Source organism: Columba livia, chromosome 8, assembly GCF_036013475.1.
Source record: "Columba livia isolate bColLiv1 breed racing homer chromosome 8, bColLiv1.pat.W.v2, whole genome shotgun sequence".
Taxonomy (NCBI): Eukaryota; Metazoa; Chordata; class Aves; order Columbiformes; family Columbidae; genus Columba; species Columba livia.
The window spans coordinates 19864730-19881237 of NC_088609.1; the positions used below are offsets into that span (position 1 = coordinate 19864730).

The 16508-nt window shown below is 38.6% G+C and overlaps 1 protein-coding gene across 2 annotated transcripts; it reads left to right on the forward strand.

The window, feature by feature from the left end:
- The first annotated feature begins 80 nt into the window (after positions 1 to 80).
- On the forward strand, positions 81 to 15560 carry HENMT1 (HEN methyltransferase 1). 2 transcript variants are annotated; one of them, XM_065072450.1, is made up of 7 exons: positions 3597 to 4379; positions 5690 to 5821; positions 7387 to 7499; positions 8583 to 8717; positions 9125 to 9307; positions 10948 to 11125; positions 12828 to 15560. In XM_065072450.1, exons 2-7 carry the CDS (start codon positions 5705 to 5707, stop codon positions 13236 to 13238), a joined length of 1137 nt encoding a protein of 378 aa, XP_064928522.1. In that variant the 5' UTR covers positions 3597 to 4379; positions 5690 to 5704; the 3' UTR covers positions 13239 to 15560. The 2 variants fall into 2 exon arrangements, with proteins under 2 accessions (XP_064928523.1, XP_064928522.1); XM_065072451.1 differs by lacking the exons at positions 3597 to 4379; positions 5690 to 5821 and adding an exon at positions 81 to 1171.
- Positions 15561 to 16508: the final 948 nt, after the last annotated feature.

Below are 16508 nucleotides of genomic sequence, written 5' to 3' on the forward strand. Positions count from 1 at the left end.
CTTCGTCTTCCGGGGCCGAGAGGGCCAATCCCCGCTAGGCGGGGGCGGGAGAGCAGGGGGAGCGGGAGGGGCGTCCCCTTCCCGCCGCCGTTCCGCCGTGTGGCCGCGGGTCGGTCTCCTCAGACAGCCTGCTGCGTCCCGGAGCCCGTGCGGCAACAGCCGTCCCACCGCCAGCTCGTCCCTCTCGCCTCCCAGCCCACAGCAGTCGCTGGGCTGCCCCGGCCGGGCCGCGGGGCCTCCAGGCGGGGAGCGGCGGCCCAGGGCGAGCGAGGGGCTCTAGCGGCCCGCCAGGGACAGCTGCTGCCACCGCAGCACCAGGTGTGAGGCCAGCGGTTTGGCAAACTTGTGAATGAGTGCCGTCAGTCACCCTCGTTGGTGATGAGGCCGGAGCCCAGCAGAGCACCTGCGGCCTGTGCCTGCCTTCACAGAAAGCGAGGGGCTGAGAAATAGCGACAGGAATCCTGAGTGAAGAAGCGTGTCTTAGTGGCTGCACGGCCAGGATACATCAAAGCCTGTTCATTTGAAGCTAATGTTGGTGGTGAGGCCCATTCCAGACTGAGGCCTGGCAACGCCTGAGCAGCTTCCTGGAGTCTTGTCATGCACCAAAAAACAATAACTATTCCTGTGGCTAAATTCAGGCTGGATGCTTCTTTCTGAAAGCAATAATACAGATACTACATACAAACTTGGAACAACCAGAATAAGGTTACTGCATTTTCAAGTTAAGACAAAGCAGTTGGGTTTAGGAAAGTAACAGGAAACACAAGTTAAAATCCTCCAGTTTTGCCTGAAAAATATCTGATGGATGAATTGAACTTGAATTTTCGGGTTTCGTTTAACTCATTATTCAAAGGTTCCCAGTAGGCTTTGAATTACAGTCTTTTTTTTCAAAAGCAGAAAGAAAAATAAAAACAAGTTTCATACTTCGGTGTTGAGCTATAACTTGAAGTACAGAAGGAAGACTGAATGCACGATGCTGAAGAACTACCATGAGATTCTAAATGTCAAATGACTGTACAAAAAAATTAAGTGAAAGTCCACCAAAATAACTGCAAATGGCGTGGTGGAACAAAATACATTCAGTTGTACACACAGAGAAGGGTTCCATGTTGCTCAACGCATAAGGAAACAGGTGCAGGGAGAAGCTGGTATGGAAAAAGCATCTCTACAGGTGTGATATTTAAAACTGATTTATTTTTTTAATTTAAAAATGAGATAAATACTGCTGGAAGTAACATTAGAATAGTTAGAGTATCTTCACAGTAATTCATCTTCTTTGCTCTGGCCCTTTTAACATACCTGAGAGTTCATACTATAGCAGAAAAGGGTCCTTATCAGTCCCTGGCAGTTAACAGTTTCTCTAAACTGCCTGCTGTGCTATCTAGGCTCTTCACACCTCTTTCAGCCTCCACTTCCCATGGGGGCTGATTTCTAAAGTTGTTCACAAAACCTTCCTTACTCATCTCATGACTCTACCATCTTGATACAGTAAATGTCCACGTAACAATCTCATATGAAATTACAGAAAGAATCACAACATTAATTCTAAGAAAGTGGCCTTACAGCAGTGAAGTAATCTTGTTCTGGAGACAGCGAGAGTAGTAACTTTTCTTTGAAGCTCAGTGGGTTGTTGTTGTTGTTGTTGTTCAGGGTGCCCTTGACTCTTCGAGTGCCTCCTTAATTTTTCTTGTATAATCACTTGAAGACAGCCTGTATTTCTGTTGTTACCCAAAATGTGTTTTCATGCATTTATCTTTTCCTGTTGAAATATTTATTCAATAGGTTCCGAACCTCAGTGGTTTTTCCTCTGTATAGGATAACATTTTTGTACTTCTTACGCAGTCCCTCTTTGGTGGTGATGCTGAAACCTTTAATATAGCTGTAACCTGTAAATCCATTTGCTGCAAATTAGATTTTCTTCCCTCAGGCATCCGAACCGGACTTTATACAGAACAGAGACAAAGAAAAAAAATCAACTAGGAGGTGGTTTTTACTTGCAAACTGTAAGGAACTATATATAATTATAAAAGAGTACGGTGATCTGTGTGTAAGAGCCTAGCCTCACTTCTCATTCGCACAGTTAATTCTGAATTTTCTCAAATGGGCCTAATCTGTTAGTTGAAGCTGAGGAGAAAGAAACTAGTACTTAGTTACTGAACGTCCTCTGAATCTGTTTTTAGAGCAGTGGTTGTTAACTCTAAAATTACAGATGAGGCAGTATTGCTGCATGCATTTTCTTGTCAAATATCAGTGTTGATAGGAGTATTCAGGCAGCAATGCTGCATTAGATTACTGTTTAGTTGTATGCACTATAGCTTTAAAGGGAAAATAAAGGAATTGTGTACTGTTGTCTTTCTCAACCCAGTTACTGAAGGATAAAGTAAGTTTCAGCAGTTTAAGACTTTTTGATTCATGACTTTCTGTTGTGAGATGCCTTTATTTCAGTATAGTCATATAAATTGTAGCTCTCTATATGGTACAAAAGTAGCATACTTCTCTAAAAATAACCTGTTTCATTTGTGGGCATATTGAACTGAATGCAACTTGAAATTCAGTTTGAGATTGTAATGTGAAAAATACCTTTGAAACAAAGTTTCTGAGAAACCTCATTGACTTGGACCTCCTTTGAGCGGGGCTTGTATTAGAATAACCTCTAAAGGTCTCTTCTAACATAAATTGTTCTGTGATTCCTTGAGAATGTTAGGAGGATTTAACACTGTATAAGGAAAAAAACACCCTGTATTTTCTCTTCTAAAAAGCAAAAATGTAATTAAAAAGTAAAAGTCGATTTACTAGACTAGTCAAAGGGATTTAATGGGAATTATTCCCTATACAAATATGGTTTCTGTGCATGGCCCAATTGGGTTATACAGGTCTTTAAATCTTATTAGGGAAAAAATCCTACAAAAATAATTGACCAGGTGTTACATACAGTCTAAAATAAATTTCCTACATAGGTAAAGATTGGTAATATTACAACATGTATCTAAAACCTGTTTGCAATCCAAACTGATGGAGACAGCAACTCTCAGGCTGCCTTATTTGCATACACTGTTGTTAGCACTTCACTGTGATAATGGTAGGAAAACAATTGTGAAATTGTACAGACAGTTCCTTATTTCTACTATTCATAAACCAAAATTAATACAAAGAAAAGCTATTTACCATTGTATTGCAAGCTCCGAAAACCAAAGAAGCTCAAACAGAATGGAACCATTCCAATAACTTGAGATTTCTGAAAAAAATGTCTGGATCACCAGTTTGCAAGCACACTTAAATACATTTCCTAGCTATTGAGTAAACAACATAGCTAACATGCTGTTAACTGCGTATCCTCTGTCTAGGCCACATCCTGCAAAACTTAACCTTAGCCAAGACTCAAGTTTAAGCCATCACAGACAGGTATCAGCATATGAATTTCTAGTATTTTCTGAAAACTAAACTGAAAAGCATTGAATTGTGGTCTAATTTAGTTAACAAATCTTCTCAACCCTCACTGTCACCACAATCCTCCTTCCTTTTGGGTCCAGGCACACAGTGCACACCCTCCTTTTCACAGAGCAGCCCCACCCTATCATTAACAAAGCGCTTTACGGACTTGTGAACAGAAAAAGTAACAGGAAAAGTGGAACCGTATTTTCCTTTCTGCTTTCACTGTGCATCCAAACAGCTGCCTGCTCTTTGAGAGACAAATCTTGCCCCAGTGTAGAAAATACTTTATGCAATCTTGCGAAACACATCGATTGTCTTTTTTTGTGGTCTGTGCCTCCCTCCGCCTGGCAGAGCTCTCACCCTGTCACTGGATCCTGACCCTGTCGCTACCAGCGCAATAGCATTAGTTTCTCCTATGGAGAAATAACAAACTCCTCTGCAGACACGGGAGCTGTACCGAGTCACACAGAACCTAAAAGAAGTAGCACAAGGAGTAGCGGATTTTTTTTCTTTAGTGTAAAAACTACGGACACCTTCCTGCCAATCACCTTTTAATTTCACAGAGGGAGGCTGGCACAGGCAGAGACAAATACAGCGAGGTGGACCTTTGGATGCTCATGTGATGCTAAGCTGTCTTGTATTAATGAGGATTAGAAGGCATCGCTCTACATTACAAGATGTAATACATAAATGTTTTGCTGTGCGGCAGTGTATCTCCGGGGTGGAGGAGAGGCCGCCAGCTGCTGCTGGGGGGCAGTTTCCCGGCGCTCCCAACGACGCCGAAGCGTCGAGCCTTTCTGCTCGAAGGGCCAGATGGGCCTCGGGAACCCGCACGCACGGGCCCGGGAGAGAGGGGAGCGGCAGGCGCGGGCCGGGCGGCCGCTCATAGGTCGCGCCTGAGGCGGGCGCTGGCGGCTGCGCACCGGGGAGGCGGTTGGCGGTGGGAGGTCAGCAACAGGAGATGGAGAGAGGAGCGCGGGGAAGGGGCAGGGGTGTCAGGGAATGGCTGTCAGGACATGGCTGCTGGGGGGCGGCCCAGTCACGCTCCTCGCGAGCCCCGCGGATGACGAGGAGCAGGCCCTAGGAGATACCCGGTGGCGGTCGAGGGCCGGGGCCGGGCCGGGCTGGGGCGGCTGTGGTCGGCGAGGCAGCGCCGGGCTGCTGGGTAGGGAGCCCGGGGAGGGCTTGGGTGCAGCCTGCGGGCCGGGAGCATGTGAGGATGATGAGGTGGGTGGCAGTGACCCGGCTGCCCAGGCAGTTACTGGGGAGAGAAGCCCAACGGGGTCACTTGCTACTAAGGAGACAAATGGCTGGCCTGAACGTCGGGCTTGTTTCTGATTTTGTACATATGTATAAAAAAATATATATTCATACTTATGCATGAAAGACGTTATGGGGCGTTCAAGTTGTCAGCAGGCTTGGCCCAGCTGCTCTGCTTGTGTTGGACCTGGTGCTTGTCAGATCTGCTCCTGAGCGCTGGGCTGCATTCCGCTGGGGAGCGTGGGCGGCTCTGGGAAGCCGTGTGTGCACAGGACCCTTTTCTTTCACCTGCCTCTGGGGAGTTCACTCACCATTTATTAGGGCCTTATTTTCAGTTGGGAAATTTCTTGTTAAATATGTGTGACAAGATGTAGCTTTTAATGAAAGGTAGGCAAGTTGTAATGCACCAATGGTTATGACTAGTTCCATGTTGTTAGATAAATTATAAAATACAGGCACTGGTAACAAGGTTTAGCTGGTAGTAAATCTAAAGCTAAGGCCTAGCGGAACCTTTCCTCTTGCACAACGAAGTAATTTTTCATATATTTCCTGCTAGTTGTTACATTGTAGAAATTGCATTGAGCTATACATAAACAAATCTAGTTAGCAAATAATCTGAATTGTAAGATAAAACAAATGATAGATGAGAGACAAGAAAGCAGGCACCTAAGTGATGAATTATTTATTTTTCTGCACTTGCCAGAGAAGCTTAGGAAGATTAAATATGTTGCAGTTGTGTAAACACTACATATGTGTGCAGGATAAAGAGTGACAAATTATGAAACTTGCTTTTTATGATTGTTTATGATTTATAATTGGTTAATTACATCATTATATGTGGAGGAAGCAGCTAGTGCCTAATTTCTCTGAATAGAACTGGGATCGGGTCTACCTGTGCTTAATTGTGAATTGAACACCACTGAAAACAGCAAAGTCTATAATTTGATATGTTACAAAATGCTTCAGAAAATAAGAATTAACTTTTTTTAAATTTTAGCATTAATGAAATATAATGGATAAGAACTTTCAAGAAGAACAGTTTACAGGAATTATTAAATTTACACCTCCTTTGTACAAACAACGCTACCAGTTCATTAAAGATTTAGTGGGGAAATACAAACCTAAAAAGGTTGGTATGTTTTGTCTTTTTATAAATTTGAAAAAAAAAATAGTTTGCATTAGGTATCTCAGGAACACAGGAAATGCCTAGATAACCTACTGACCTAATTACCAAACAATAGTAGAGGAGGAGCTGTTGTTAGAACTGAATTTCCTTACTAGGCACTTGATGATCATGCTTTGTTTTTCAGGGGTGCATATGATGAATGTTAATTCATGGGAAGAGGGGAAGTCTAAACATGAAAAATGCCAGAACCTCCTTTGGAGAGTAGGTTGGCATTGTGGTTTTAATTTAATGCTGGGGATTTTGGTTCAAGCTGCTTTCATCATTGTTTGGTTTTGCGCTCTAGAGCTGGTAATTCCATATACAGTATGACATTTACCTCATCGTTCACATAGATGTTCTCAGATGAGACGTGACACTCAGGATTACGTGAGGCTAACTCTCCTCTACTTTCTTAAGGTCTTGTCACCCCTTTTTGTTTTCCCCTCCCTTCCCCCCCCAGTATGTCAGGACTCTTGTTTTGGTAGTCATCTTGAAAAGTTAAATTATTTAAGTAATGTTGTCTAGTGTTCTTTTCTAATGTGTCCTCCTTCCTAGCACCTCCTTCGAAAATGTAAAAAGTTGAGAAATACCTCTGTCTTCAGTGCTGAACCACAGAACTGATGTTAATATCTTAGAGAATGTTCAAGAAACTGATGAGAAGTGCACCTTCAGTGCATTCACATAATCATACTTTAAGTAGCTAATAAAAATCTCATCCAGTCTATGAGGTCATGGCACTATAATCTACTCTTAATTAGACTGTATTCAGGAGTGTTGCATTGGTATTTAAAGGTTTGAATTTTCTGATTTAGGATGTGAAATGGGGCAGTGTAAACTTTCTGTTTACCTGCAGGATAGAGGTAAGCTGAACAGAAACAATTCAGGATTTTCACACTAAGTACTGAGCAGTGTGCTTCAACCTTGACTTAGCCTGAGAAAGATCAGTGGGGTTTGGTTTGTGTACTCAACTACCTCTCTGGCTTACAGGAAAAATAATTCTATTCTATATTTGACTTTGTGCTCTGAATATCCCCAGCCTTCCTTACAGACTGAGCCTGTAAACTTGTTTTATGCAGATCCTTCGCTGCTAACCTGGCTGCTGGTGAGCCTGTTCTCGCTGTTTTGGATAGAAAGAAGATGAGTGAAAAGCAGTGGTCAATATGAAAACTGCTGCACCCTTAATACTTAAAAATCATGCCGTACAGTTATTTGAGTGAATATGCCTTCATGTGGAAAGCATTCTCCAGAGTAATTGGGATGTTCTACATGTATTTGTTTATAGCTGTAATAACAAAAGGTTAATCCATTTGAAACGTCTTGTAGGACGTCTTCACAAATATTTTTAGAAAGAATTTTCAAATCCATGTCTATACTGCTTGCAACTGTAAATTTTAGTTAAGATTGTGAAATGCTTTATTTTTCATTAAAATGTTATTTTTACATAAATGTGGAACTTTTATTTTATGAAAGTCTCTGAAATTACTTAGAAATATGCAGCATTTACATGTTATTTAATATCTGATTTACAGGTGGCAGATTTAGGATGTGCTGACTGTACTCTTCTCCAGATGCTGAAATTCTGCAGTTGTATTGAAGTGTTAGCTGGGCTAGATATCTGCACAAGTGTAATGAAAGAGAACATGTAAGCTCTTGCATTGTGTTAATTTAAGGTTTGTATTTGGCTTGACCTAATGGCATGTTACATAATTTGTTGTCAAGAATTTCAAAGTGAAGGTAAATGCAGAAATAGCAGCTTGGCAAATGAAGAGCTATCCATTGTTATTTAGTTATTTTGCACCTGTGTGTGGGGACTGTTGGGCTGTAGGAGGCCGTAACATCAGCTAATGTAGCAAAGGTCCAAGTCGTGGAATGGCCCTGAAGGTGTGTGTATCTGAGAAATACACGTTTGTAAAGGTACTAACACATTACACTAACTAGTACTATCTGTTTATGCTTATAAATGACATTACTGGGGTATGAAAATCTGATTGTTTTGAAATGTGCATGTACCTCTCTTTTAGTCACTGTGGTGGGGACTTCATCCTTGTTAATTCTTTTGAAGTGGGAGGGTTAGTTAGCTACGTGTTTTATGTCTGGCTCAGACGGCTCTAAAATATGAACTGTGTGTGATCTTTGAAGCATGAGTCAGACCAGTGAGGAACAACGGAGTTTCTCTCTGGGAAGCTGACTAGTATGGTTTCAATTAATATGTAGGGTCTTGGTGGTGACATTATCACTTGCTCCTTCTAAAGAAAGAAAAGTAGCCTTTTATTTAATGTTTACTGTGTGATTTGTCTGATGCAGTATTTCAGACTGAAATTTGCACGTGTATTTTAGTTCTCCATCTACTTTATTTGGGAAAAAAAAAGGTTAAGGTGCTTGCCTGATAAGTTCCCCAAAAACCATGTAAAGTGTGTCTAAGCCAGTCTAGAGTTGAGCTCCTATTAGAATTTAAAAGCAGCTTTGCAAGAGGCTTGAGAGTATGGTGGAAATTTTTGTAAACATGAAGGATGACTGCTGGTTTAACTCCTTTGCTCTTTCTGCCCTATTGTAGATAGTAATAAAAAGTGGGTTTATTAGAATTTTTTTTTAATTCCTGTAAAATAGTAAACATTTTTGAGATTTAGAAGGTATCTATGTAGAGCGTTGGCTAGTTCAGTTGCATGTACAATTTATCATGTCTGAAGGTCCTTTCTATGACATAATGTTTTTAATACTTTTGTAGGCATAGGTTATCTCCTCTTCCTGGTGATTATTTGCAACCGGCTGAAAGACCCCTAACTGTTACCTTGCATCAGGGTTCAGTTGCCCATAAAGATCCTTGCATGCTTGGTTTTGACTTGGTAACGTGTATTGAACTGTGAGTATTACACAAACATACTACGTTTTTCCAAGTTCATTAGGGTTCAGTTTGGAATTTGTCCATACTCTAAACAGACTTGATCAAAGCTTTTATGCAGAACAGTAGTAGAATGTGGCATCTTCTCACTTGTGCTTAAATTAACCATACTAGGAAATTCAAGTGGTGCTAGATTATGGTGGAAAAACGATATTGATGAAAAAATAGAAAATGCAAGAGGAAATTTTCTCAGACAAAAACCTCTAGGCTGCCATTCAGCCACAGTGCCAGTACTAATATTGTAGAACGAGGCTTAAAGTTCACAAGGTAGAGAGGCAGGTTTGGTTTTGTTTTTTTTTTGACAGGTTGTTAAGAATATTGAAATACAGTAGAGTGGTTTTAGACATACATAAACTTATCCTTTACAGAATAGAGCACCTGGAACAATCAGAACTAGTGAAGTTTCCTGAAGTGGTGTTTGGTTTCATGGCTCCACGCATAGTTGTGATCAGTACTCCAAATTCTGAATTTAACGCTTTGCTTCCCGGCAAAGCATTATTCAGGCATCCAGACCACAAATTTGAATGGAACCAAGCACAATTTCAAAGCTGGTAAGTTCACTGAACATTGTATGCAAACAGCTGTGAGTGTTCAGTAATGTGAGAAAGCAATAAGCTATACATTTTCAGAACGGTGTGTGTATGTGGTTTGGTGTCAGTGGAGCTTCACACCTACTGATTTGGTGAAACATTTCTATGCTGTTAAATAGTTAAGCATGCTCTGGGGGTTTTGCATTTTATGATGTTTGTTAAGTTGACTTGCTTGTACTGTGATTGCTCTGCAAAAAGTATTTAAAACTTTTATGTTCCTTTTTCTATATCTTTATTACAATTAATGCATTTGAAGTGTAAGGTATTAATTAACCTTTTCAGATAATAATACCCTGCTATAGAAATGCTTCATAAAAACCTAAGAGATGTGCTTACTTTGTATGGTGTGTAATCAAAGCACTCAATTAATCCAGACCTTTTGGTAAGAGTATGCAAACAGATTTATCAAATAATCACAGGAGCAGAGCATGTTGAATAAAGTTAAGGATAGCTTAGTGTGTCATGGCACAATGAAAGATTTTATGCAAAACATATGTACATGACAGAGGGTTGCAGGAGATGTGTCTTAAGTATCAGTAGATGTAATAAAAACAAAATAAAGAGGGAGTACAGTATATGTCCTGTGATAACATTGAACTGTCAGGCAGTTGTGGAAGAAAATCTGTGGTAAAGGGTGCCATACCTCAATAGCCAGCTCCTGGTCAGAAATTGTATCTTGGAAAATTTGCCCCATCAATTAGGTTATTTCTGCCATAGACTTCAAAGTATGCAGTTACTCTTGAGTATAGAGTTTTGCAAAACTTGAGGCATATATTTTTCCCCAAATAATGATACTACACCCTGCCTGCATTATTAGCTGAAGGATGAATACCTTAGAGACCTTCTATATGACTTAAAGTAAATTGAGATTCTGCTTTTGATATATGTGAATTAAAAATATTGGTATCATTGAAGGAGTGATGTTTTTTTGAGCAGCAGACATGAGAGGGCTTTTATGTTTGTGTTTTGAAATATAAGTATTGAAATATTCTCTAACATACATGAGATATTGATTTAGTTTACTTCTTTTTCATGACAAATGATGCAAGTAGGTAGTGCAATTTTAGTTTTTAGTTCCCTACTCCATCACTTTTTTGACACTGGCTGATGTACAGTAGTACAAGATTGGTTTTCATTTAGATGTCATGTGCATTGTTGTAACCTTGATTAGATAGACTTTACTCTTTATACAACAAACCTCACTTTTTTTTTTTCCCAGTCAACTGGTGTCTTGTGGTTTTGGGGTGTGTACGTTTTTTATAGGTTCTTAAATCATTTTGTTCTTTAAAACTGGTGGCTTTTAGCTCACTTTTAATGCATTTAAGGCAGTGAGTAAGCAACTGTGTACATGCATATTCTATGCAGATATTTTAGAAAGAACAGTAATGTTTGGTTACCTAAATTACAAATAATAAATGATTCAGACTATGGTAGGCATATGATTATAGCTCTGATTCAGGAAGTTTTGGCAGGCATGGGAGTATTGGAGGAATTATACTCAAGCATTCATAGGATCAGGGTCTTGCTTCTGTAAAAGAATGTATATTTGTTGCTGTAAAAGATAAATATTTAGTATGATTAGAATAATTTTTCTTTCTTAGGGCTCTAGAGACAGCCAGACGTTATGATTACTCAGTGGAATTTACTGGTGTAGGGCACCCACCAACAGGAATGGAGAATGTTGGGTTTTGTACCCAAATAGGTGTGTTTGTTAGAAAATATCCTCAAACCAGTGAATCTGCTCAGTCTGAGAAACCCACTGAAGCAGTTTACAAAACGGTAAGTAAGATTTCCTTCTTTTAGGAGGACGAATAAAGAGTACAATTTTCTATGACCTTCCTGTGAAAGTGTTCTTAATGTGGTCTACTAGTGCTGTCCAGTCTTAGCTCTGATTAACACACACCATCAGATCAAGAGAGTCTCAATTCTGTGATTTGTGTTTCTAATTGTATAAAGGCCTTTAATTTTTAGGTTATTTGCTGAATAGCAATATGGGTAATCATTCTTATTTTAACATAATATTATCCTTAGAATGAAAATTCTCCTTTTTGCCAGGTATAGTGTGATACTATTTTTATAATTGTTTCTCTAATTATTCATCTTTTCATCATGTAGTTGTTAGCAGTGACACAGTTCTTTCAGATACATAAAAGATAAAAAGCATTTCTAGCAGTGTATGTTTTGAAGAAATGCAGAGTCTTGTCAAAATATATTATGAAGAGGAAGGCATTTCCCAGAAATTTGATTGACAGGACCTGTTTTGTGTGCTTTGCCTTATTTGGTAGCATTTGGTGTTACACCCTAATCTTTGTGTTTTCAGGTAGCCAGTTCTGGGTTTTTTGGAGGCATCGGATCTTGCCATGTACTTGGTTCTCTGGTGGTGCACATCAAGCCTTTTTGGTTTTTAGCACTAAATGGCTTTCACTTTAGATAACTTCAATAATATTTTTGTAAAGTACTCAGCTGTGTGTTGCAGTGTGTCACACCAGCAGAACCTGATGCACCTAACTGCCCCGTGGCATAAATCAAAGGACATTTTTTTTTTCAGAGGTAACATGAAGCAATAATGCAAAAGGAAAAATATATTGGGGTGTTTTTTCAATCTTATGAGGCCTTTAATTATTTGTTTCAGTGAACATGTTCTAATATTGCACTTATTTGTTTAATGATATATATGTATCTTCAATTGACTTATGACCTGACATTATGGGACTGTCTTTTGTAGCTTCCAAGCTATAAAGACATGCTATACATTTGAAATGTCACCTGTCATCTACTGCCCTTAATAGAATTGTGAGTTGCTCTTTAATGCTCAGCAAACTTCGAAAGACATCTTGAGTGACTGACACATCCTAGCAATTGCTTACATTATCTTCTGTTACAGGGTTATTAGGGAGGGAGTTTTGACATCAGTATCCTTTGAGTTTAAACAAGCATGTTATATCTCGTGTGTTTCTTATTGAGCTCAGACTATCAAATTAATTTTTTTTTTATGATGTAACTAATTTACAGGAATAAATCAACATTTCCAGATGTAATCAGAAAGTAAGAAGAAATAGTTCTAGACTGTGGAACTTCAGTGGTAGTGTGTTGGTATAAAGCACTTCTTATAAACTAGTAGGAATGAGATTACCTGCCTAGAGCCTCATGATGAGTAATGTGGAAAGTATGAGAACAGTTAAAAAGGGCTTCACCTTGCCTGATGTGCAAGTACAGCTTGCAGATATAAGATACATAGATATAAGCCTGATTATTTGGAAGTTCTGTTAACTTATCTAATGGCCATTGAAGTTGTAATATGTAAAATCAAGTAATATTGTCTGGCTTTTTTCCTGTTATCTGAAAATATTTAAAGTAATAAGCAAAACAAGATTGAAACAAAAAATATGTTCACATTTAGAAGCTCTTTTTGACAAGCAAATGTTAAAATCTGAGCCTATGATAACAAGAAACATTTTTTGTGTTCTTGTATGTTGTAAAGGTCTTCAGAGCTGTGTATCCAAGTCTTAAAGATGAGAAATACCTGAAGAATGCAGTGGTCAGTGAAGTTATTTTCACAGCACAAAATATTAAGCGAAGTCTGCTGGACCATTTAATGGCAGAACATGAGGAATACAATAATGATCCCGTTGAGAGAAAATTCCAATTCCAGCCTTCAGTGAACCGTTTTTCAGAAGATCTTGGAAAACTGGTTGTTGAAAAGAGCATGGAACCATTTGTCCATGGAAATGTGGTTTATATACCTCTAACAACAATTTTTTCTTTTCCCAAAGTGAATCGGCTTTGTGGTACCTTTGAGAAGCTATGCAAACTTATTGCTGGCAAGGTCACACTGAGCAGTGATGGTTCTGCTGTGATGTTCAATACAGAACTTGAAAATGAAGAGAATTAAATAACAGATTTCTCAGACAAAGTTCCATTAAAGCAATTTAGGTGTTTCTTCAGTAGCTGTCAAATGCTGTGTTCTATATGGACCTAGAACCACAAAATCTTTTCTAAACCTTCCAGTATTTATCCATCAGCACCTCTCTCACTGAGTAAAGATGAGTGCTTCTGACAAAGATCCCAGTAACTGGTAGGGTTTTAAAATAGAGTATCAGGGGCGAAACAGAAAGAATTAATTCATGTGAAGAAAGAAATAAGTATTTATCTTTGTTTTCTACCACCATTTTGTAGCTATCATGACTAGATTCTTTTTGGTAATCTTTTGTATGCTCCAAGGATAGTTCATGATAATACAGAACTATGTTGTTGTGCTGAATAATGTGTCAGACAAATATTTACAACAAGTTTTTTTGTAATAGAATAAAATTTATAGATGAGCTTTTTTAAGATGAGCACATACTCAGCCATGATGTGGGATGTAGGGTGAGGGGAAAAAAAAAAAGGATAAATTTAGTCTTATTGTCTTATCCAGTTTCTGCTACTTGGGAAATAACTTGCATCCTGTAACTTTTCAGAAGCTGAATTTAATGATTTTTGAAACTGGTATCTTTGACTATTGTTTTTGAAAAAATAAAAAATAGCTGTCTTTGTGAATGCTGAAGTGGCCTCAGTGTACCTGGAAAAAAAAATCTGCATTTTCACATGCAGCAGTTTTCCAAAAAGTTTCAACGACGCATTCAGCAGAGGTGTTCTAGATAGTACAGTTTACTGGCTTGGCCAGGGTGACTTTTTCTTAAGCAGACCTGAATTGTGTCTGTAAATGTCTGGTAGCAAATGTTAGATGATGGACTTACGAAGACAGAAATTTTGAAGGGTGCAGAGGATTGGCTTGTTCCTACAGTATCCATGAACTGACACACTGCAATTCTTTTTAAGCTTCTGTGCATACCCAAATTAGCTTAACCAATGATTTTAATGACTGTGTATTTCTTACGAGTAAAGAGTTGGTTAATTAAAAAGCCTCATTTTGTGTATATTTCACAATGTCATTGGCAGCTTTGGGTGAACTAGTAGTATCAAGCTGACTTAATGTTTGTGAAAGTTTCACAACTTTCTGAAAATAGAAACTTTTGTGTAAGGGCTGGCTGTTTCATAAAGAAGATGGCTGCATTCTACCATCTACATTTTTGGAATCCACTTGGAATGATTAAGGTGAAAGATCAGACATAAAGGGAAAAGGCAGCTGTAATTCTCTGGGTTGAGAAATGTTACAAAATCTGTAAGAGGTAGAGTTTCAGGGACAGAAGAATGCTCTGCAGTGCTCTGTCATACTGAATGATTTAAAAATGCTTACTCAATAAGCTTTATATTTTGTGGGAGATTTCTTCTCCTGCAACAAATAGACATGGATTATTAAAAATTAACACAATATTTATAATCATTTTAAGAACTAATTAAAATGCATCTCTAATACAATAGTTTAAATGGTTTTACTTGTTTTGACATTGTGATATGAAGTTGCCATAGTTGGTATGTTAAAGTATATGTAAAATTCAAAATTGGTAAATATGCTTTGGACACTAATAAGCGTAGCTGTTTCAGAATAGCCTTGGTTTGTTATTAGAAAATATCACTGCAGTTCACTATATGGTTTTCTTTAGTTAGAAGATTTTTGGACCATGGAACTTCTTCCTGTGTCTCTTCTTTTCTGAACATTAGATCTTTAGTGTACTTTATAGCATGATGATTTTAAAATGAGGAAAAGGGAAGAGAAGGAGGTCCTGTCAGATTTGGAATGATATTTGTGTTTAATTTTGTATTCGGGTACCATCTAACTACAGGAATGTCTTGTGAATGACAGGACTGTATATGAATACATGCTTGTTTTTCCTCAAAACATTGTACCCTTAAAGCTTGTAGGTATATATCAAAGTGGTTTCTGTGACTATTTGGTGGACTAATGTGAAGGGTCCTAAACCTTAATCCAATTTTTAAGGGGTTCATGGATTCTCTTCCCCTTCTTTGTAACAGGTTTTAGTTTTTAATGATATTAATAGCTAGGGCAAATATCAATTCCTTCATTCTTGCTTCTGCCTTTCCTGGGGAAAATCTAAAGTCAGACTACAGATGTTTGGCCCTATCTGTTCGCAGTGTTCCTTAGTTTATTTATATGTGCTGAAACTGAAGAAGCTATTACATATCATATACAGAAGTGCTATTTAGAATATATACATTTTAATGGAGACTGCTGGCTTTTAGTAAAACAAGGTATGCTATTTTGTGTGCCAGCTTTCCACTGGCTTAAATAAACGTTAATCAAGACTTTAAAGTACTGAATGTATCCGTCTTCTCAGGAGCAGCTAAACCCTCTCACAGGATTCACTGCACAGCGCTTCTTTATCAGGTTCGTCTTTTGATAAAAACAGTATGCATATTTGTGAATAAACACAGTATTTATTGCTTCTCATTTAAACTTGCAGTTTGATCAGGGTCAATTCTGATGTCTCAAATCAGAATGCTGAAAAGAAATTTATAAAGATTTAAGTGTTTTAGACTTGTGGCAATATCACTGACCAGAAGATGGCACACATCTCAAAACAGATGAACCTTAGGTTCAAAACTGGAAAGTCCAAATAAAGTAGATTAAAAACAACAACACACCCACCACAAACCAAACAAAAACCAGTGCAGTATCCTGAAATAACTTACTAGCTATTGAGCAAGCGCTATAAGGGGTGGTTGTGGTCAGAACTGCCTAATTGTGAGAACTGGAGGAGCTAATTGTCTGTCTCCCCAGAGACTTCTCAAACAAATAGATCTCCCAGCTAACAAACTTCTGATGTGTTTCAGTCCTGGCTCCCATGGGCTTCCATGGTATTAGGCTTTATTCCATACTTGTTTTTGTTATGTTGATCAATGAGGTTTGGATTAACAGTTACAGCTCGGTTGTGTGTGACTCATAATGATGGAACTTTTTTATAAAGTTGGAACTTTGATATTTTTCTGCTTAAACTGAGTGGAAGAAACATAGGAAGGGGGTTCTGAAATGACAGAAAGATTCTTATGCAAAAGTCCTTTGATCTTTCTTCCCCATTCACAAGCCAAACACATTATTTTGCAGTCCTGTATGCAAGCAGTTCACTGGGAACATCCCCAAAATAAATGAACTGATCCTAGCATATACTCAAATGAGGATACTAGTGAAACATTAGTAGATCCTAAGGCAGTTAAAAAAATTTAAAAATACACCAAAACCACAACAACCTGGTGCCATCTT

What these genes read in the sequence shown, in the direction of transcription:
- HENMT1 (XM_065072450.1), top strand. Translation starts at nt 5,705, where the DNA reads ATGGATAAGAACTTTCAAGAAGAACAGTTTACAGGAATTATTAAATTT. An exon ending in GGAAATACAAACCTAAAAAG is followed by an intron (nt 5,822 to 7,386) that starts GTTGGTATGTTT and finishes TCTGATTTACAG; the next exon opens with GTGGCAGATTTAGGATGTGC. An exon ending in CTGAAGCAGTTTACAAAACG is followed by an intron (nt 11,126 to 12,827) that starts GTAAGTAAGATT and finishes TATGTTGTAAAG; the next exon opens with GTCTTCAGAGCTGTGTATCC.